Raw genomic sequence first — 23,417 nt, forward strand, 5'->3', positions numbered from 1 at the left:
TCTAGAGCAGAAACTGGCTCGCGCGATAAGAGCCGGTGAATCGAATCTCTGGAACGGTCCTGCATTCTGCTTAATGTCCCGATACCGTGCGGGAAATCAGGTTTCTCGGGCGTCGCTTAAATCCGAACGTCGGGTAAACTGCGCTCCCGCTGTATATCTGGTTTCCTAGGAGGTAAAATCCGCGGGAACGGCTTTCTTCCTGGATAACCGTGAATTTCGTCGCGTTGAAATGTTAAGGATGAGTGCCGCTCCCGCAAGATAGCATCCGAGATATCGAATTCAGTGCCTCGAGTCGCGGATAACTGTCGGTCGCAGTTGGATGGACGGTGCTGTTATTAAAAAGTGGCTGGAATTTTCGAGATCCCGAGATAACGGGTCCAATGTACATAGTACGAGCGTGTCCATTCTAACTTATCGCGAGACTATGCCATGTGAACGTGATTCACGCGGAGCTACATCGGGCGAAAGTTACACAAGCCTCTGCAATATCGCTGATTTTAGATTTCATTCAATACGTCTCTCCAGATAAATACCCCCTCGATTCTTCGACGGAGATAGCGCGCTTATCGTATCGCGCGGTGGCACAACAGTGTTTCATTAAAATCTCTGTAGAATTCTACGGAGTCTCTAGCGATTCCAGTTAATATTGTACCTCTATATTTCATAGCACAGCCAATCGTCGAATCACTGCGTTCGACGTAACACAGGATCTTCCGGCGATCCCTTAGCGCGTAACGAAACCATTACGCAACTTCGATCTTTCTCCAATTAAGTCGCGCTAATTACAAAGCTACGGGCAGGTTGCAAGGGAATCGAAGGACCACCCGCGGTGATAGGGAACGGGGGGTGGAGAAGGTCGAGCTGCTCTCGAAGAATCACTCGAATACGTTTCTCTATACTTTCGGCGTGTTTCACATTTATTCAATAAAAAAAAAATCAAGTACAATAATGGTACGGCGACACATAATGACACCGCCGCAATCGACGTTGCATAACGTTACGATATATCGATAACTATATAAAAGTGAAAAAATCTGTACAATGAAAGACATGCGGGTAGCGAAGAGATGCCCCCGTCCCTTTGCGAACTCCCAATGGTCGACGCTACGCCTTGCGAAGAGCGTCAGTGCGCGAGTCCCGATGGAAGTGTAAGAGAGCGAGAGTAAAAACGACATGTAGGGAGTGAGAATAAACGAAAGGGGGCGTAGAGCGCGACGAGACGAAGAGAAGAGATGTATAAGAGGGGGATGAGGGGGCGCCGCGACGACTTCAAGGCGCCACGTCGACCGACGGTCGGGCAGCGGACGCGAGAACAATTCGTAAAAGTAATCGACCATGGGGAGTGATGATAATTACAAAATGTTAAGATTACAGAATAATAATATTAATAATAATAATAATAATAATAATAATAATATTCAGATAATAATTCAATCATATAATAGATAATAGACCATAATAATAGATAATAATACACGTTCGCGTAGCACTTAAAATCATACTCAATAAAATTAATAACATAAAAAAATTGTCATAAACTAAAATCAAAAGTAATCAATAACGTATGGTCTGTAGTGACTTATAATAACACAGCATCGTATGATCGGGCACCGTTCCCGTCCGCTGATCGCTGGCCCAGCGATTCTATCCCCCCTCCCGAGGTTTCCAAGATGAATAAAATGGGAAGGGCGTCCAACCACTGCGTTACGCGAACCGAGGGACCAACGATCACCGGGTAGAATCGCGGCCGTACGTTCGTTTAAAAGTAAAGAACTTCGACGGAAACGAGGGGATGAAAGGTCGAGAAAGATGAGGTGAATGAAATCAGAGGTGGCAGGGGGAGAAAAGTCGACCGGAGGGGGCGCGATGTCTCTGGCGACACGGCGTGCTCCCTCCTGTTCCCTTTTCTTTACCGAAAATTCGGGGACTCGGGGAGTGAATCTCGCGATTACTCCCTTCCTCCTCGAAGCAGGCCACTTAGACCAGCTTGCAAATCTAAGTCGGGACCGAAGGGGAGGAACGACTGGAAACGGGGATCGGGAAGGGGGTGAGAGATGACAGAAAGTGCAAAGGAAAGCTGTGACGTCGAAGGGAAAGATGGAAGGGAACGAACGACAGAAAGTCAGAGAGTCTTGAAGAATATAAGTAAAGAAGAAGAAAAAAAAAACAAAATAAATTAACGGTACCGCTCTTTTCTCGCTTACATGTGACCTAAGGGGGGTTGTTTTACATAATACGATATACGCTTGTAAATAACATATCACGTGACCGCCGTACACTGTTCCGTCCAATCACTCGCATCGGGACAGTCGTCAAGCGAAAAGAAAAACGCAAAAACTCTAAAACAAGGAAAGAGAGAAAGAAGTCCCTTGTTACACACACGTACAGAGTACAAGTAGAATTATCTTGCTTCCCTTTTTGTTTCGTTTAAGCACCTCAAGCGTTGTGCAACGGCTCGCATCGTTTCCCTCCTCATTTATTTATTTGGTCGCTTCTTTGGATTGGTCAGCTGGACGAAATTTCGTTTCAAAATATATATATTTAGTTCTGTATATCTCTTTCCCCGTTCCGCGCCACGCCTAACGAACGTTTCCGCTAAAGCATCATACAATATTAATATATATATATTTTTCTCTGTGCGTCTTTCGTTCGCTGTTCGCTCCTTCCGTATCTCCCTCCCCCCACCCCCCCACCCCCCTGCAAACATTTCTCTGTCCTGCTTGTAACCGCGAAAGTCGGCCGAGAAAAGCTCCCCCTTTTGTCATATTCTCCTCCTCCGTTCAACGGGCAGAAAAAAAAAAGAAGGAATAAACAAGTGTGAACAACAAGTTTTCTCAAGAGTCCAGACTACTATCACAAGGTGGCTGCGAGCTTTACAAACGGCTTGAGAGACACCGAGCGCCTCTTCGTCCATTCTTTCTCCCCATACTTCCGTTTCTCGTCTTCTCGTTTTTCTCCTTTCGCCTTCTCTCCTCCGCGCGAAACGTCTCTCGCTCTCCTCTTACCCTCTCACGCACACTCACGCATATCATTACACCATCCCACGACGCGTATCGTCCGAATCCCTTTCTCTCACGCAATTAATAGTTACGAACAGATCGCGGCGGTCTTATATGGTCCACGGGACATTTGGCTACAGGTAACGTATTTTTTTCTTGCTTTTTTTTTTATCGTTTTCGGTTTAATTAGGCGTTTACAGGTTACGAACATCATTGCGTCTTAGTTTTAAAGTGGATAACACCGAACATGGATTACACACAGTCGAATATTATAAGTGGATGCAGGGCCTTTCAAACGTGACTCGGGCCCCTTCGCCGTATCAAGGAAGCAAACTGTACTTAAATGTACTTGGCGATAAGATGAGCAAGCGATTCGTTGGACGTCAGTCGACCGCCTCTCCGTTCTCCGTTTCTCGTCTTGTTCGTATCGAGCATAATGCGCACGATGGTAAACGAAACGTGGGATATATGCTAGTCTTTTACAAGAGGATCGGAAATAAATATCGCGCGGAGCTGGGAGAAGGGTGCGAGTCACTTTGAGGGCTGCCACGAGAAGCGGAATCGAAATGGAACGTTGGTCGGCGAGAATCGGCTCGCGATTAGTGCTCCATACGCTCGTCGCGAACGGAATTCTCGTGTTTCAATTAACCGGTTGGCACCTGAATAATGTGGCTGGAGCGACGGAAAAAATCGCAGTTCCTTAACAGTTACTCTAGACTCTAGGCGACCAGTACACATTCGATATTAAGCTTTCCTTCTCTCTCCCTCTCTCTCTTCCTCGGTATGGCAAACATAGGCAGTCTGAGCAAACGAAACCTCTCCGTTCATTTTTCCTCTTTCTCTTTCGTTAAATTCTTACGCGTAATTTATACGTCGATTATCAGTTAACATTCATGTTTCTGTCTTGTATGCGTGTGTACGTGTTTTCTATGTGTGATACATGTAATTCTTATACAAATTTCTCTTTACCTCTTCGTTAAATACATTCAGATACACTCATTTTACTTTTCCTTATTTCGTTTATACATCCATTTGAACCGGGGCTCGCCCGACCGCGACCCGAGTCCAGGGGAAAGTAATTCGAGAGACCGAGCCCCGGTTTAAATACTGGCGGAAAGATCAAGTTTATCGTCTACGGTCTACTACGTTAATTTAATTACTGATAGAAAAATCTTACGATGGTCGGGGGGGGGGGGGTGGAACAAAAAGTGAAGCCAGGCGTTGCCTCGCTGGTTCGAACGCGTCTGTGGAAAAAATTCAAACGATGTTCCTTCTGAAAATAGAGCGGGGGCAAAAAACGAGGAAGAAATTCCCTTGGTGATTTTCGACCGTGTCCCCCCAACTGAAGGGGTTGAAACGAAAAGGACGACGGTGCCTTCGACGAGCGTCAAACGAATCTGACGTTCAAGGGAACGACAGAAGAGGAAGAAAAAAAAAAAGATACGCTACGTGGCGCACGAGTATCGTTACGAAAGATGCGGGACACGGGATCTCGATCACAGAGGACACGAGAAAAGAAGGGAGAAAACAAAAAAAAACAAAAAAAATACAAGAATCTCAATGGTTGGTCCGATAAAGACTAGTCGATCACCTCTTTGCAGCGCAAACGGGGGTGGTATTGAGAATCTCTCGAGAATGGATCACGAGGCGCGATTAGACACGAAATTAATGACGAGTCATCGATAAAGACAGGCTCGCGCAGGCGATCGACCGAGTGCAGAATGCAAGTCGACGATCAGCCTTCGTTGTCGTGAACCTAGCTATATAGTGTAGATCGTTTAGCAAGCATGTCGCTCTGTCCACCGTCGAAACAGTGATTACGCTTCCTTTCCCATTCCTAACACATCATTTCTCTCTCTCTCTTTTTTTTTTTTTAAATAAAGAAATCGGTGGTGCGCCGTCCAGAACGAGCGCCAATGTCGCCTGTCTCCCGACAGTACAACCAACGAAACAGGCCGAGAGACGAGGAAGAAGGGGGGAGAGAAAGGGGGTGGAAAGAAGGGCCGCGAAGTGAAAGGAAGGCGAGGAAACAGAGGCCATTGGTCGACGAACTCGCTCGTAGAGAATCGCACCACCGAGGAGATCATTTGAAAGATTCGTTACAATGTACTTAACGTACGATTACGAGCTAACACGTACACGGTTCGTTTTAAGGGGAGGAACACGAAACACCTCGGGAGAGGGTGGGAAGGGGGTTGAAACGAAACGGGACTACGAAAAAGGACAGCGGAGAGAGGCCCGAGGGCGCCCGATTCCTTTCGATGGCAAGAATCGAACGAGCTGTGGCCTCTGCCCGGGGAGTTGAGACTCCTCTCTCACTTTCGAGGAGAGTGAACGGGGCTCTAGGAGAGGGTACGTTAATAATATTCATATACGATTATTCGTTAAGATAATCTGATTATTTCATTAATAATTACGAGATCACAGTGACGCTTTGACGCGCGGGGACCTCGGATGGGCGGGCTGCTTTTGTTCAATCAGGATGCTTTATAAAGCCTGCTTGCCAGCCTTTCTTTTCCTTTCGATCATTGGAGATGATTGATTTTTCCGGCTTGCTCTTTGGATTTTGGCGTCTCTCGGCGACTTAACGGCGGAAAAGTGGCTCGATCTGCTCGGTTGCAAATGAACCGTTTTCATTTTTTTTTCTTTTCTGTTGTTGCTACTGTTCGAGCAAGATGGAGGATGTTCGAGAAGAGAAAATGCAAAGCGCAGCCTGCCCCCCACGATCCGCATAGTCACAGTTACAGCTTTTACGTTACCCAGCCTCGGCTGACGTTTATCTCCGCTAACTCTCATAATAAATCTCAAAGGAAATGTCATTCGTCTCCAAGGGGCGAAACGTCTCCGCCATATATCGATAATAATTAATAATAATAATTCACTTTTTTTCTCCAGGCTCCTCCTCTCGAGACAATACGACTACCATTTATAATTTTATATCGCACGGTACGCCTCGAAATAGCATTACGATATAATATATATATATATCCAAATATACCATTTAAAATATATATATTTATATAATATGTTTTCCATTATATATATATATACTTTTATCCATGTTTATTCATATAATTAATACGTTTTCAAATATGGCTGACTACTACCCACTACGTAAAGATGCTCCTACAGGCTCATTTCCTTTACCGTTTCTAAAGCGTGGTAAAAGGAGAAACAGAAGATCGAAACCGATATCGAAACGAACGGAGGGGGACGATGTCGTGCATCGGAGATTAAAAGAGAAATAAAAATAACGCGAAAACAAGAGGAGGTGGGTTCGGGGTGGGGGCGGGGGGGGGGGAGGGGGTGGATAGTAGGGGAACACAGAGAATCGTTAATGGTATTTACGGGCCCACACGAAGAAGCGGCTATGTACATGCGTTTTTCTGTGGTCACGTTTCCTTTTCATTTTTAAACCCCTAATCCCAGTGCGGTCAAACCTCTATTGTTCCACGCGTACCTTCCACTTCGTCCTAATTCACGTCTTTACAGCTCTGTTGCGTCTGTTCAGCTCGCACACTGGGGGAGGGTTGCGAAATTTGTTTCATGCTTTGTTTCGGTGCTCTATTATCTCCTATCTTGATTTAATCGTAACTTAAATTCCTTTCATTCGGAGTGAAAAACTGGAAAATGAAAGAAGATCTCTAGCCGCTGCCGGCCTTGGAGGCCACCTCCCTCTGGGCGCTGGTTTCACCGCGCTGCAGGGAAACAGGGATTACATACGTTTCCTTTTTTCCTCTTTCTCTCTAGACGAAATTGTCCATACACATTTGCTCTCTTTCTTTTTCTCTCTCTATTTCTCCCTCTCTTTCTCTCTTTCTTTCTCTCTCTCTCTCTCTCTCGCTCTCTCTCTCTCTTTCTCTCATTTTCCTTTGGTCGGAATGCTATTTATAATATACATTATTTAGTTTCGCATACGCGAACCATGGTCGGCTTCACACGACGCCAATGGCAGTTACTATCTTATTACATCACAATTGTACGACGATGCTGCTCGCTCTCGCGTTTACCCCCCTCCTCGGGTAAATAGAGAGGAGAATAGAAAACTCGGTTGAAACTTAGAAACTCTAAAACGACGAATGCCGGAGACAAGTTGCTGCTGAGCCCCTAACGCGATTTGCGTGTCGAACGAGGAGGCGGAACTCATGGGAAACCGAAGCCTACAGTATACGAACCTTTGGAATCTCAACGGAACGCGATTAAAACACGACCCTGATCACTGGATAAAATGTAACGAAGCCGATGGAAATAAGAGAACAAGAACGAACGCCTAGAAAGCTAATCCAACGAAATCAAGAATTCACACAGCCGATTGGAAACAAGGGGGATGAATATAATTAGCTCACCGCAGAACTTGTCCTCCCCAGAAATATGTCTATTTCTGTCTGCGAAAGTAAAAACTGTCCTGGAACGTGTACGCTATATTGGCGTTACCGTTACAAGAACATCGAGAGTCTAGTAATTCGTCCATCGAACGATTTCGAACCGCGCGACGATGATACATAGGTAGGTCGTAAACTTTTCCCCTTTTTCGTTTTCACCATTTTTGTTTTTTTCTTTCCCCTTGCATCATTTACCTAAAACATCGGAGTTAATTCTATTCGCTTGTATTCCTTTCGCGGGGTCTATGATTTTCCTAAAGGGATCCCACCTAACGACTGGACGCCTATTGACTTTCCGTAACGGTGATGCATGCCTCCTCGGAGAAGCACTCGGGTAGGGCTGACGCGGCTTCACTTAACACACCTTACTAACGATAAGACGAATGGCAGTATTATATCTCGCGGCGAGGGAGCCTCGCGAATCTCGAACGCGTGGGCCCCTCTTTTAAACGACAGACAAATATGCGTTTACCTATTAAATAAATACTATAGTTTCTACACACTGGAATACTTCGACATAGTACGTCACGAAAAACCTTATCTAAGGGGTGGAAGAAGATAAAGGCGAACAAACAAAATAAAAAATAATAATCGTAATGTGAATAATGATAGCGATAATCGGTAATAAAAAATCTATATATTTATATATATATATATGTATACAAACATAAATATATATATAGATATATATATATATATAAAAAAAGAGAGAAGTCTTTACTCGGGAGACAGAGACAGATAGAGAGACAGATAGAACGGTCCACGGGAATATTTACTATCGTATCGACAGCCTTATGATGATTTTGGTTTCATCCCGTCGGGCCCCCGGGCGGTCCAGGGACCCCGAGCAGGGACACTAACTATCCTTTATTATTAAGATCCTCCTTCGAACTCTAAGAACGTTCCCGGCACGCGAGATTTTCATTCTGGATAGCGAGCGCAAACAACGAGCCCTAAATACACGCTACTAAACGAGATCAAACGTTTTAATTACAGCATCGCAAGGATCGACGTGTAACGAAACAGTGGAGAGAGGAAAGAAACAGTATAAGCAGCGGAGAAGTAAAGAAACAAAAATGTGGAAGGAAGACGGGGCGGATTTCGAAGGGGGAAAGTCGAACAAAGAGGACGAAGGAACGACGGCGCGAGAGCGTCGATTGAAAGGGGAAAGACCGATGAAAGAAGCGAAAGTCGCGGCGCCAGCGGCCGCGGACCGGGAGACGAAGAAGGGGTGGAAGAATGAAGGAGTGAAAGGACAGAGATAGAGAATGACACGCGGGAGAAAAGGGGTGCAAAATCCCTCTTCCAGGGTGCCGTGAAAGGCGTCCTTCGTGGACGAGGGCGCCACTAAGAGCTAAGCTACCGGAGATCATTCGAAAACTGTCCACGGGAGTCGCAGCTAGCCAATTAAGATGCTGCGATCCTCGACCTATCCATTATCTACTTTAATTATTTAAACGTCGACTTATTTACTGAATTTTAATTATTTTAGTTAAATCCTCTATACACAAATACATACGTTGCTCCCCTGTCACGCGTTTACGGTGTCCTCGCCCGTTCCCCTACCTGCTCAATCGCACGCGCGCGCACATCTCCGTTTCCCCCATATTTTTTTTCTTTCTCTTTTTGGAATACACTGAGGGTCTCCCCTCGAGACACACACTTTTTCTATGTACAGATGATTCGACCGTGGCCATGTGGACACCCAGCGATCACGATCCCAGCTCGGTATCTAGCCTATCTTATCCAAGCGTCGAGGGCGATGCCTCCACCGCCGGACATACACGCGTCTCCAAGCTGACGCTTCATCTCTGCTTGAAAAAGAGTTCCAGAGGCGAAAGAATTTCGACGACCTGCGACGCGGCCCAATAATTTCTCTAATTTCTGTTCTCCCTCTTAGACTTGGTAAAACGACCTGCGATCGCTCGCCGGGCCACATGGCACGACGTCATTTATATCTCAGATAGAGTTCTGCCTTGCCTGGTAATCGGCTAGGTAACGGCGTTATCTACAAGCCACGTCAAAATACTTCCTACCAACGGGAACGGGGCAGACAGGTGTTTCCAGACGAGCAAACGAGAGGCAAAGTGACAAAAGCTAACAGACAGAGAAGACAGAGAAACAGAGAAGGGAGAGAGTGATTCGGGGACGAAATCGTAACCGCGCACCCTGCCTGTCCCGTTCCCGCAATCACGCTACTTTTATTTAATTCTCTTTACTTTATATCCATAATGAGATCATCATTTGATTATTGGGTTAAGTCCTCTTTGGATCTCGTCCTTAGCTCCCCATCACCCTCACCTAGACCCGCGTCGCGAATCGATCGCCGCCGTGGGCGCGAGCCTCGGCTAAGAATCATCGTTGCGTCGTCTTACCTTCGCCGCAGAAGCGAGCCAGGAAGGCGAACGATCGGCACGGTCGAGCAACAGCCTGCTCGACGACAAGTTCCCGCCACAACGAGCGAGAGTGCACCTGGATTCCATTCGGCAGCCACTGTGCCCGCGCGATCTTTCAGCGGTACTCGATCGTGCCGATCTCGAGCACGGAATCTAGATGAGCGAGATCGGCGTAGATGGGCGACGCTAACGACGAGGATCGCGCGACACCCCGGATCGTCGCCGAGCCAGAGCCACCTGGTCGCCGAAGAATCGCTGCAATCGTCCTTTCCCCCGAATCGTCCGAGCTACTCACGCAACACGCATCGAATGGTAATTGGCTTCAGGTAACTCTGACTCGCCGACGAGCAAGGAACCGACAAGCTCCCATCCCCGTCGCCCTCGTCGTCGTTCACGATCATATCTGTGCCCCGGTGTTCGTGCACGTCACCCTCCTCGAATCCTTCGTCCTCCTCCTTCATCTCCATCGCGATCAAAGGATAGCGGGCGAAGATCGGCCAGGGACGAATCACCCGAGGTGCAGTCTCGATCGTGTGGCGCGAAACGCATCCACACATAGGAAATACATCGTAATATGGATGGTGTTGTTGGATGTCGCGGCAGGACGTCCCGCGCGGAACGCCCGGCCGGGGCCCTTTGTCACGGCTCTCTTTCGATCGGCTGACCTTCGAGACAGCTCCAGAGGATGGCGCGCGAACGCTCTCCCCGCGCGAGGCTTCCCTGGCCGTGGCGTGGATGGCTGAAGTGCTGCTCCCAGAAACGCCACCACGAACCTCAAGAGGATACCCCGACGCGCTGGGGGGGCCAGTTAGCGCCGGTTCAACAGGCGACGCTACGCCCTTGCTATCTCTGATGCCGTTCCAAGCGTCGTAGATCGTTTCTCGAGTTATGGCGTCGCCTTCGTCGCCGCGGACGGCGACGACAAGGTGAGGCCACTGCATCTATCGAAGGCGAGAGACGAGCCTCCAGCCGAGGTACAGAGCGACCGTTGTCCACAGAGTCTCGCGCAACGGAGCCGGGATCAGCAACGAGAGGATGCTGTCCGTGGAGCCGCTCGTGTTGTTGGTGTTGGCGAAGCCGGGGCTCAACGCTGGCAGTCTGGACTTCTCTATCTCGGCGGCCTGAAACACGCAACGTGGACAAGCGACACGTGAATATCGATCAATAGTTCTAACAAGGAGAGGATTTTAGGTGTCCGCCTCCGATCATTTTGATTTTTGGATATGTTATAGAGGACCGGAAAATAAGAAATACGTGTTTCTTTATTTTCCCCAGTTTTCATATTTTGGGGGGTGAAAACTGCGTTCAAAGTTAGGGTTGCAAAATCATTTTTGTGGATTTTTGAAAATCTGGTGAGTCAGTCGTATTTCGCATTCAAAGACACAAAATTCGTCCGTTGACACTATTCCCTTATCTCTAATAGTTCTCGAGATATTCCATAAAAATGATTTTTCAACCCTACCTTTGAACGCAGTTTTCACCCCCCAAATATGAAAACGGGGAAAAATAAAAAAACACGTATTTCTTATTTTTCGGTCCTCTATAACATATCCGAAAATCAAAATGATCGGAGGCGGACACCTAAAATACTCTCCTTGAAAGAGGGTTCTTAGGGAATTCTCTTACAGTCTGCCATATCCATGCATCTTCATACCACACTCTTCGCTCGTAACCGATTCGTAACTCAAGCAATCGCTGCGCTTCTTTCTTCAAACACTCGTCAATCGCACCTGACGCAAGCCGAGTTCATTCATCTTGCGGCAGACTCTTCTTTCACACTTTCATTCGTCACCGAAGTTGAATAGAGGATAGCAAGATGGTATAAAAGCTCTCTAGGGATTACGTAGCTGTAGATGTTCCGATCGAACATTTCTTTTTAAACGTCACATAAATCTGCGACGGAAGTCGACGCAGAAAGTTTCATTCTCGAAGATTCCGTGGAAGGCGAGCTGTCGCGTTTCTTCAAGGGCGAGAGCCAGGGAGCGTCCCGATGCGAAATAGGGAGCGGGCGAAAGAAGGGAACTAAGGCTCCTAATTGGGAGTGTCCTAATTGGACGGAATTACCGTCGATTCGACACTCCTTGCGGCTAAGCCTCCGGCGTAGAGAAAGCATCACGGTCTTTTTATCGAGTTCCCTTATCCCTTCGAATTTACACGAGAAGACGATACGCTGGATGGGGACGGTGGTGCGATTAAAATCCACCGTGATTCCCTCGAGACTCGTCCCGCTAGCGCGAAACACAACTGGGGACCGGGGCCGCATTAATGCCGGTTAATTGTCAATTAATTTCCACTTTGAAGAATCCCAGGGAGCTCTCGCGGACCGTGAACTCTCCGAGCTTAAGAATCGACCGCCACCCTCAGCCACCCCTAAAGATCTCCATTATAACTCCATCGAGCGTCTCATTATTCAATTAGTCATTAAGGATAGAATGGAATCTCGGGCGAAGGTTATCGATACCGCGGACAATTCGAACCGTCCCTTTGCCGCCGACCCGAGGAATTAGAGTTCCGTCGGGCCGAATCGAGCCGGCCTCGTTAAAATATTAATCATCCCGAGGAATCAGAAATCCGTATCGAGCGTTCCCCCTGAGGCGATAAGCCCTCGGTAATATTTCCCGCGAGCAATCGTGTTTCGCTTTTCTCTCGCATCTAGCCGCGTGTATTCCTCGCAGGATGGCCTCCTCTTTGTTTCCCCGATCACGCCCCTTGGCTACGCGGCGACTTCCGATCCTCGTTTCGGTCTTAATCCACTCGTGGTGGCCGGTCGTGCAATAATAAACGCCGAGAGAAACGGGGAAAGCTCAATCTCCGAGCGGCGGCTTTTATGGGGTGGCCATAATATCTGGTCATCGTCGGGTTCGATCCACCCCACACCCTCTACGCCGTCACCCTCTAGTAGACTGGCTCCCCTGCGTCCGTGTGTGGACACAGAAGAGAAAAACACTCCGGCGTGGCGCGCGAGAAGAGATTACGCGGGGGTGCAAGTTAGAGAAAGCAGAGGAAACCGTCACATTAAGAAAGAATTATGGTCGATGGATTCTCCTCGTGGGAGTCCTCCTCGTCAATTAATAGCGTCCCTTTCTTCTCGCCTGATCTCGCGGTTCCTCCTTGTTTCCTCGCTCATCTATAGATCGCCCTCCCTTGTTCACGCTATCCTATCGCCGCTTTCCTTCGTCGAGTCTTCTCGAGGAGGCGAGGGCGCGAACGTTTCACGCGTTATCCCACCACCTGCGAGGCTCGAAACACGCGCGTGCACTTTCTCTCTGGACGCTAAGCCGTGCGCATGAAAAGCCTGCGTCGAGTTTTATTGCTCGAGGCCCGGAAGAAAACGCCCCGCTTAGGCAACCCGCGCGCGAGTCTTGCCTTGCGCCTCGTCAGCGGTAAACGCGAGATTTATGCGCGACCCGGTCTCGCCGGGATTACGTCGCGCGTTCGAGTTTATCTGGGACGGTAAATTTTAATTGTTCGAGCCGACTGGTTGCCCAAGAAGCCGATAGGTGAAGGTTGCCCGGTAGCCGGCAGCCACCTTCACGCGCATTTTCTGCCCGTTCGGTAACGCGTTACGCCGATGATTAATGCGAGGATTAGCGACGCGACGGGCAACTTTAATTCAAGTATCCGGGGCGACGATTAATAATTCAGCCGTGGAACGCGCGGAGCGGCTCGCGTGGATTTAATAGGCGGACGCGAAAGCGCATCGGGGGATTCAGAAAGTACGCTGCAAATTTAATTAAACTTCCCGCTTCTTTACGAGCATCGCCGTTTCTTCAACGAGTTTCCTTCCGAGCTCGGCCGCGAGACAACGCTCAGCATTCTGACGGGGCGAAGGGGGTCAGCTAATTAGACTACTGAATCAGGATTTACGCCCGGCGTTCCACCTCTCGGATGCTCGAAAATGGCTATCATCCCCGGGCGAACTAGGGCGCCCCACAGTGGTTCCAAAGTGACTTTTTGCGCACAAAATTCCGTATCTCGGTGAATTCTCAACCGATTTTTATCTTTTTTTGCTCGTTTTGTCTGGGATTAAATTTGCTAAAATGTCGCACACTAGTTTTCCAAAATTTTCTTTAGGGATTAAAAAGAAACAAATTCTGAACTCTTGGTTCCGAATCAACGAGTTTGTTAACCAGTTTTTTCATATAACATTAAAACGAGATAAAATAAAAGAAATATAAATTAAACAATTCAAATTTAAACAAGTTTGTCTTCTTCTATATATTCTACATCTACTTTATAATCAGACAAAAGATATTTTGCGTCTTTTTCAAGTTCAACAGACGGAGTTGGGCATTGGCACCTCAAAAACGAAATTAAATGATCCGATGTTATTAATAAATTATGCATTATATCCTCATTTGTCGAAAACCTCGAACTTTTCCTGGTGTTAAATTGTCGGAATCTTTTAAAATCTTTGTTCCTAGATTCCTGGGCTTCTTCCGACATCTGACCAATCGGCAGAATAGTCGAGTTTATAACGTCTTTTCCGTGAATTAAAATTTTATGTACCGATGATGGCATAAAATACCATCCATACACCCTAATAAAAATTTTGGCCGTTTCGAGGGAAGAAGATTGGAAAAACTAGCGGCGATACGCTCCTCTCGGCGATCGTTGCACTCGGTCCAGGTGTGTACACTCTACCGGCGAAGGATAAATAAATGCCGCTCGGTATCTCCGCGGAGGCGAAGCGAGCAGCAGCTCGCGACTACTGGAAGCCAGCAGGGGGATTGTTGTGCAATGTAATTGCGCTGCTCGCCGTGGAAACGGCCGATCTGTGGCCGAGACGTTCCGTCGAGCCGCGTAAGAAAAAGCCAATGGAAAACAGAGGTTTGCGGTCGGGACACGGATCCAGGCTAGGGTTAGCTAGCGGGCAACGCACCGTGCAACGACTGCGGGCGATAAAATCGGTGGGGCTCTATGACTGGTAGGGCAGCGGCAACCCGGCGGAAGGTGAAAATAAGACGTAAACTCTCCTCTGCACGGGGAGCAGAGATCCGATCGCGTGTGCTCCCGAAGAAACGATCGACGTTCTTGCGACTGGTTCTCGGCGAAGACGAGCTTCTTGCAGCTGCGCGGCCAGGAGGATCCGTTACGCTGCCGGCCAACAGGGGGTTTAATGTATCAATTTGCGCGTCGGTCCGATCGTTTGAATAACTGATAAATACCGGCGGAACGTTTCATTAGCCGCGGCGACCGGGGAATTGCTACCCGTTCGCGGAAATCTGCCGTGCGAGGCGCGGGCAAACGCTTCGTCTTGCCTACGGAGCCAGCAATTTTCCGTCGGATCCTGCTGCAAATGGGTTTCGCAAGGGCTTCTGGGAAAGAGCAGCGCGGGGGCTTTGGATGTTTGATGTTCGAGAGGCTCTCCAAGCGGCGTTGAATGGGATGCGAGAGATTCTTCGAGAGTATAGGTAGGGAAATTATTGGAAGAATTCGGTGTATGTAGGTCACGAAGGCTTAGGGGTATCAAATTTTCCAGGGGGATCGATTTTCTATGGGCTTCGGGGTGCGGAGGAATGGAACTTTTATGAGACTCAATCTCTGCGGAGATTGCGGAAAGCGCGACGACGTTAAAGAAGATCGCGAGCGAGGAGGAAGAAGGTAAGAGAAAGGGGGCTACGATTGCACCAGATAATTGAAGATAATTTTCTCGGCCCGTGGCCACGGCTCGTGCTGCCATGCCCACTTAACTTTCACATAAGGGGATGTGACCACTTAGCCGTTACATGCTCGCTTACTCTCCATGCATATGTAAAGCGGTGGCTTCCCATGACGAATAGGGAAAGACGGGGAATAGGCGCTCGTAACTCACGCATGACGACATGTTCTCTGATCAGCCCAGCCTCCGTTTGATCCGACGAAGCTCGTGACAGAGTACGAGGGACTCTCAATATTGTCGCGGTACGGTGAGCAGCGAAACGGAGCTAAAGCTTCGGAGTTGTCAAACAATAATGAGACTTCAACTGATCCTCGGTAGCTTCTCAGAAACGTCACCTATAATCTCAGAGTTAGGGCTTCTCCAGCGCGCCAGTAAGAACGCTCGAAACGAATGTATCATCGGAGAAGTTAGCCTCAAAGTAAACCTTCACCGAATAAACTGACATAAACTCGGCAATAAAGGACTAGCGATACTACCTTCTATTTCTGCTCCCCACGCAGTAACACTAAAACCAACTTCAACGTTTACGATCCTTCTGTCTCGTGCCTCATCTCCAAAGACGCGTATCAAGCTCCCCCCCGAGCGTATAAAAGTTGAGGAGGAATGGAAGAAGGAAGAAGAGACAAAAATCCCGGCGAAACACGTCTACGACCGGAACTCGACGGTACAAGGACATCTCTCTGGCCCATCTCCGGATTAATCTGACACTTCGATTCCCCCGGAGGGAGGAAAGCAAACAGAGGAGGAACAGAGACCCGTGGAGAGACAATACCGTGGAGAATTCGCCGCAATTCGTATTATCAACAAGCCGCTCCTCGAGTTACCGAACCGAGGAGCCGATCGGCATTCGATCTCTGACGAGCAAAGCGGCGGCCGAGCAACGCGGGAGGGACAGAGAGAGAGAGAGAGAGAGATTTCTTCAATTTCACGGGTCTGTTCGCCCCCCCTTCAATTACCAGCACTTAACCAGCAATAATTAGACGTTCCAGGATTGGGTATCACGCTGGCGCGGACCTTTAAAGCGAATAAAGTCGAGACCAGATAAAAGGGAAGGAACGCCCTTTCCACCCTTGTCCATCCTTTCCCCCTCGTTCCTCGCGGCTCCTCTCCTCCCTTTACTCATCCTTACGTCGCCCGCCCCGTTCGGCTTCTTTCTTTCAATCGGCCGCGGCAAATCACGAGGAACCTCGTAAAACCGTGAAAGGACACCGCTTTTGTCCTCCACGCACTGTGAAAAGGACGACCGACCGTAATAATTGTCTTCGGAGAAACTATCCCCTATTCTCTTCCCTGCCATCTACGGCTATAAGTGACTGCGTCGCGGATTGGCTCTGTTTTTACACCAGTTAACCGTCCATTACGGTTCTACGGACACTGCGTCCCGATAGTTTCTACCATCAGCGAAACTAATATCTAAGCTATAAAAATAAATTTCAGATCCACGTGACTCGTTTTACCTCGCCTTCATTGCTGCGTCTTCCTCGCCACGAGGAACAGCGAAAAAGAACGCGTCGTTATATCAGTGGAGCACCGATACATATTTGCCCGGGCGATCGGTGGTCGCTTATCGAAAGAGGCTAGGCGGACCTGTGATGAAGTGGCAGCCGCGCGCACAGGGTCATACAGGCTGGGAGCAATACTAGACGTCTTAACGGTGGCGAGCAGATATTTATTGCACCCGTGGGACATCGACGGTGCCACCGATATAACTAAATTCGCGTTTATGGTCCCGCCTGACCCGCTGCCGCCACCAATTTCTCTCTGTTTCTCCGAAGAGATACGTGCGCCACGGAACACCACGGCGAAATGAGAGATACTGAATCATTCGTGGGACCATTAAATCGTGGATATCGCGACCTGGGGGTATTCTTCGGGGGAGATCGATTTTCTGGAATTGGCTTCGAGTAGTGTTAGATATAAACGTATCGAATTTTTATTATGCTCGCCATGCGTTATTAATGTATTATTATGCGTACGAAATTCCCGAGCATTTTATGGTGAACGATGTTGGCGGGACGAGCTCCGGCGAGAGTTTTGTAGGGAAATTTTTAAAGGTTAATGTATCCCGAGGGGTCGCGGAAATATGGCGACGCGAAATTAGACGTTTCGGGTATGCAGGTGTAAAATTAATTTAGAAACTAACAGCATGCTGGCGCCGGAGAAATTGAATATTCCGCTTCGCAGAGGCGGCCGTGCCATCTGCGTATTTCTGGGGGTTTTATAACGGCCGCGATGCAAGGGTGGCTTTACGACGAATAAAAAGCATCGCGGGGGAGGCTGGAATCGTGACAAGAGGCGTGAAGCGTACGCAACGCAATTATTTTTACGCCGCGTACCTTACACCTGTACTCTCCTCCTCGTAAACACTTGGCGTCACGCTGGTGAACAAAATAACGCTACTCTTCCCCGGGAAATTGAAAGATAAAACTGCCGCTGGCGCGTATCCAGTGCACGCTCCCGCCTGATAACAATTCTGCGCTCAAAGCTATTCCAGCAGCCGTAAAGTTACGAAAATACCCCGCGCGGCTCGGGGAATCAAGCAACTCATCGCTCGTATCATCATCACTCATACTCCCCATAGAAAAGAGCCACTCGTGAAAATACCAAAAGTGTACCGGCACCGACCACCACTCAGCCTTGACAAGATCATCGACCGCTCAGAGTCGTCCCACTCCTTCGAAGCCGTTCGACAAAACCGTGCACTGACCTTGGTTTGGGACGCGTGGAAGTCGTCGGCGATGGTCCTCAGGTTTGCGCCCATGCTCGCCCACTGACTCACGTTCAAGGCCTGGCCGAAGTGGCCGCAGCAGCTGTTGCAGGTCGGCTCCGCGATGGGTGCCTTCTTCATGGCGCCACCACCCTCGGAGTCGAGTCTGCGTCTTCGAGGCCGCGGCCTCGGGCTAGGCACCGGTGCATCCTCGCTGCTGCACTCAGGGAACTGGAAGGCAGCGTCCCTGGTCGGGCTGCTCGGGGCCGACACGGTCACCTGGGGCGCCGTGGCCGGGAGCTGCTCCACGGCGGACAGCACCAGATCTGGCAGCGGGAGCCGAGACAGGTCAGAGTCGACCAGGACCAGAGGGTGCTCCCGGGCACCAAACCCGTCGCCGGCTCGTCGTGGCATCCGATCTGGAAAACAAAACGAACGGGAGTTGAAATATCTGTTCTGGATCAAAGTGGTGTCTCGTTACATCATTCAAGTCGAAAAGGAAACCTTGTGGGAAATGTAGTTGAGAGAGAGAGAAAGAGAGAGAGAGAGAGAGAGAGAGAGAGAGAGAGAGAATCTGTGGAGGATCTGGCACTCTAACGAAACTCAACTTAAATGTCCATTGCGACCAAGTTACTCTTCAATAAGCAATCGTTCGAAAGACTCTCGACTCTCGACTCTCAGCTAAAAGCAGATGGACGCGAGATACCGCGAGTCGCGCGCAATCGGCGAAATACGTATCCGAGCGATTGGTGGTTGAGCGTATCTGGACTTGGCATCGACGATTAATCGCGGCACCGCGGCGCGTTGCGTCACACAATGGAAATGCTACGATCTACGCACAGGCTAGGACGGTCGGTTCCGCGTATAAGGTTTAATGCCACCGCGGTAGACAACAACGCCGAGGCGACCAGTGCCCTGTAATGGCAACGAACGACATTGTTGGCTAATGATTGTCCGCGAAATTTACAACAGGCACAGCCAGCCACGCACAGCCTTCGGCTCCGTGGTTTCGACACGCGCGTAAATCTTGCCAGCGGACACGCACGACACGTGACGCGTTCCCTGCTCGCGAGTCAGCCGAAGAGCCGATCGGAGGCAGAGTCATACGCTCCGGCTGCGTTCCGTCGAAAGAAGAACACAGAAACGGAGCGACTTATCCGAGGCTCGCCCGATATCTCGCTGGCGGGAAACGCGCGAGATATCAACGAGCCGGAGCAGACAGCATGTCTGCATCTCGAGAACGCGGGCGCGCTCCACGCGTTTATCACTAAGCCCAGAAGAAGCATTTTGCGACTGATAAGCAGGCTGCCCGCGTCCCTCGGACATCCCGTGGTTTACGTCGGCGCGGCGCCAGCCAAACGCTGCGCAATTCCGCTCGAAATCCAGTAAACAGCAGTGCATTCGAGGGGAAAGAGCCTGGCTGTTAATGTCGCGTTCGGTAATTAACCGCGAGACCAGGGCAGGTTCAGGGCCAACGGGAACTAGTTTGAAAGCAGCCTCTTGGGAACTCTAACGACCCGCGCATCGAGATGTAAAGCGAATGTATACGTAAGAATATTCTCGGTAGATTTGTAATAGGTGGGGTAAAGTAGCCGAATTTGGCGACCTCTCCTAATGTGAGACCACAGCTTATCTCCGATACAGAACTCTTGAATGCATAGCGATGCTATTTCTTTACTAACTAACCGTGTATTAGTTGTTTTGTCCGCACAGTGGCATTGTAATTAATTGAGCGTCTTGAGCAAGAACATATTTCTGAAATACAATGCAGAAAGTTTTTGAACTGGTTCGATTAAATTACAAATACCTCTAAAGTGGTAAGTGTATAATGATTTTCACAAATACTGTTAAAAACTGTAAAAACTAAGTTTCAGGAAAAAACAATCTGGGTCTCATATTAGGAACCCATTTGTTTTATTTGCGTATTTGAATGACTTTCGTTTTTATTTTATTACGAAGAAACCGAATTTTTGTTGTAGTACTTTCCAGTAGGATGCTAAAGAATGCATATTCTACTTTTAAAACGCGTATCGAAATTTAATAAAAGTGTTGTCAGTCAAGAGTTATGATGTTTTTAAGAAATGGGTCTCATATTCGGCTACTTTGCCCTACTTCGCAATAAACTAAATCGTATCGCGCAGAAGTATGAATAACCGCACGTGTATCACTGCCTCGTCATCCAACCTCGTTATCTGTCTCTGTACCTACGTTGCCGAGGATTAAAAGTGTTAGCTGTTCCAGCTGTTAAGCTTCTGACTGCAGAATTCTGCTGAGAATTCAAGTTACCTAATATAAAGAACGCTATTCAGCTTCAGGTCATCTCTAAGCTGGCGACAAAAGAAGTCGTATTAACCTCCATAGTCATGCTATCAGCTTCTTCCCCCATTTCGCTCCACCATCGAACCAAAGTATCCTCCAGCCAGATAAAAATATCGCTCCCACCGATTCCCGCAGCGCGAAACATATTAAACTCCCCCACCGATCTCTCCATTCTATACTCGTTTCGATAAGGTCACCGAGTGAATACTACCCGGCGTTAACTTTCAAAAAGAATCGAACTTTTCCAAGAAGCAGCGATCGACGATCGATAATCGGGATCTGGGAAGAAGCACGCTTGCGACAGCACGTGGCCGTGGGCTGGCGCGAGCATTTAGACCCGCGAATTTTTCCCGCGCGTCGTCCAGGTGAATCGACCGCGATGCGTGACAAAATAACAATTCCCCCGATGCCCGGGGGCCGCCATTGTCTCGGGGCCTGCTCGGTGGCTCGCGCGAGTGCACGCGGTTGCATCCTTGACATTTCGGAGTAAACGTCCGCCGCGCGGAGGCAACGCGAGCCGCTCTCGAGGCTCTTTCACTTGTGCAACTCGAGCGCATGCGGCCGTGCATCGGGCGCTCACATCGTCGCCTACTCGCCGCTATTAGCCCCGCGCATGGGATCGCCAGATCTCCGGGACACTTCTCTCTCGGCGCGGCGGCCGTTCGCGCAGCCGCGACTCCGCGACTTTTCGCCGCTTGCAAAACAGCACGCCCCGGCGATAGCCGCCGACGCTCGCGCTTTCTACACTCGATTTTCCTCCGCGAAATGTCACTCCTCCGCGACAGAGTAAACAGCGCCGTGAGAGCGGGTCCTCCTCCAAAACGGTTTTATATAATAATCGCGCGGGTCCCGCTAATTATCGCCGCGAGAGCCCGACGATGAAACCGTGCGCGGATTCTGTCGCGGTTGCCGTGATTTACGAGCCCCCGTTAATCGGTGATAAATTGCCAGCCTAATTCTGATTTATGCTGGGATTCAATTTGTTTCAATCCGAATCCGCTCTCTCCTGGGGATTTCCTGGGCTGCCTTTCCTCGCACCGAGGCAATTTACTACGGCTGTTTTGCGAATTCTTCATCTCCGCAGACGTCCGCGTGACTGCTTCTGCCTTTTCATAGCATCGTGCCCAGGACTTTCTGGGTTCCCTCGGTGCTTGAAAATGGTACCTGCAGTTACTCACAAAATTGAGCGTACACCTAGGTTGGTAATGGAAATTGACGAAAAATTGAATACAAGCACACATATTCAAAAATGAAAACAGAATATATATTTTATTCGTATATTTTACCAAATAATACGTAAAATATACGAATAAAATATATATTGTGTTTATGTCCATTTTATTTATATTTTTTTTACGTATTATTTGGTAAAATATACGAATAAAATATATACTGTGTTTACATTTTTGAATATGCGTGTTTGTATTCATTTTCCCGCCAATTTTCGTTCCGAACGCTAGGTGCACGCTGAATTTTGCGAGCAACTGTATGTATTTAGTATTCACGGGTTAAACGTTGAAGCTTGCTCTGCGCTGGACCGAGGTATCGCGCAGTGACGTGCAGCCGAAAAGGGAATAAAGCCGGAGCGGCACGCGCGTCTCATAAAAGCCGCGGTTCCCGAGCAAAAAGTGCAGCGCGCACGTGGCCAACACCCGCATGCACTCTTCGCGGTCTCGTGCGTGCATCAGGGCAGACTTACTCACGGCTCGCCACCGTGGAGAGACGAGGACGGACTGGTGTGGGTGAGGGGAGCGGGGCTTAAAAACGAAAAGAGCTCGGAAAGAGAAGGCGTGGAACAAGTGCAAAGGGGGTGAACCAGTATACAAAGAGCGAGGCGCTTAGAATAAAAGGAGGAGGACGGGACGCGCCGCGGCCAAGATAGACAAAGAAGGCCGAGAAGGAGGAGCGCTTCGAACGGGACACGATGTGCGAGTCGAGGAAAGGAATGCGTGCCCCGAGGAAAAAAATACTCCAAGAGATATAAGAGTACGGAACGTCGTACGCAGCGGGGCGATGAAAAAAGGAAGGATGGTCTCTCGATGAGGCGAAACAGGAGATACATTGAAAAAAAAAAACGAGAATCATAAGCCGAGGGAGGAAAAAAGGAACGGGGTGCCGAACGAGAGGGAAATTTCGAGGGAGAACAAGGAGCGGGTGAGGGAAGAGGACAATGTACATTGTGTACGAGCGTTCCGACCGAAAGACAGAGAAGGAAAAGGGCGAGAAGTGGGGCCAGATCGACCGCGGGCAGCATATGCGAGCACGTGAGTCACATGGAGCGCCCTTTGTACGTAAGTGCAACGCAACTTGTTACAGTATATGTGTAACGTCAACTCCGATGACGCGGGGCAGCGCGGGCGCGAGCCTCTGCCCGCGTGTGCGTAGGTGCAACAGCGTACGTGAGCTGCAGTGAACGCTCAACTGCACAAAGAACCTCTCCCAAGGCCGCCGTGGAGCAACACACGAGCAATACGCTCATGAAACCTCGATGCACGTGCGCGCGTAAACACTCGCGGCCGCTCACGGCTCTCTCGCGGTGTCACGCGCTGCGCCCGGCGGCGCAGCCGAGTGCACCCGATCTTTTTGTCGTGATGCTGCCACTTTTCCGGGACAATGAGACACGGAGCGGCCGAACTGCGTCGTTCGATCGGCTGACCGATCGAGCGGCTTCGTCCAGGAGATGGCGAACCAAGTCTCGCATTGACGCGCTGCGTTGCATCGCGAGAGAAGATTAAAGGAGCGTGCAGAGTTTTCGTCTGTATAGATCGATGCTAACGGAGTTATCTTTGTTTCCTCTAGCATTCGCGAATAAGATATGGATATTAAAGAACTCTGTTGCGACAGGGAGACCGTAACCTGTCCAACTTGATCGTCGTAAGTACACGAGTCCGTTTGGTGCGCTACGGTTATGGAGGATATCGCTGGTTTCTACATGCCCGCCCGATGAAACCG

General features: G+C 49.1%; 1 protein-coding gene across 5 annotated transcripts in view; it reads right to left on the minus strand.

The window, feature by feature from the left end:
* Nucleotides 1-896: 896 nt before the first annotated feature.
* Nucleotides 897-23,417, minus strand: part of LOC143373402 (uncharacterized) — a 155,891-nt gene continuing 133,370 nt past the window's right edge. For all 5 annotated transcript variants that reach the window (XM_076820633.1, XM_076820632.1, XM_076820635.1 and 2 more), the window contains 2 exons: nt 18,147-18,565; nt 897-10,898 (listed from right to left, as the gene is read on the minus strand). In XM_076820633.1, coding sequence (XP_076676748.1) covers nt 10,719-10,898; nt 18,147-18,560 — 594 coding nt within the window. In that variant the 5' untranslated portion in view covers nt 18,561-18,565 and the 3' untranslated portion in view covers nt 897-10,718. The remainder of the gene's footprint in view (nt 10,899-18,146; nt 18,566-23,417) is intronic.

This window comes from Andrena cerasifolii, chromosome 9 (assembly GCF_050908995.1).
Source record: "Andrena cerasifolii isolate SP2316 chromosome 9, iyAndCera1_principal, whole genome shotgun sequence".
Taxonomy (NCBI): domain Eukaryota; kingdom Metazoa; phylum Arthropoda; class Insecta; order Hymenoptera; family Andrenidae; genus Andrena; species Andrena cerasifolii.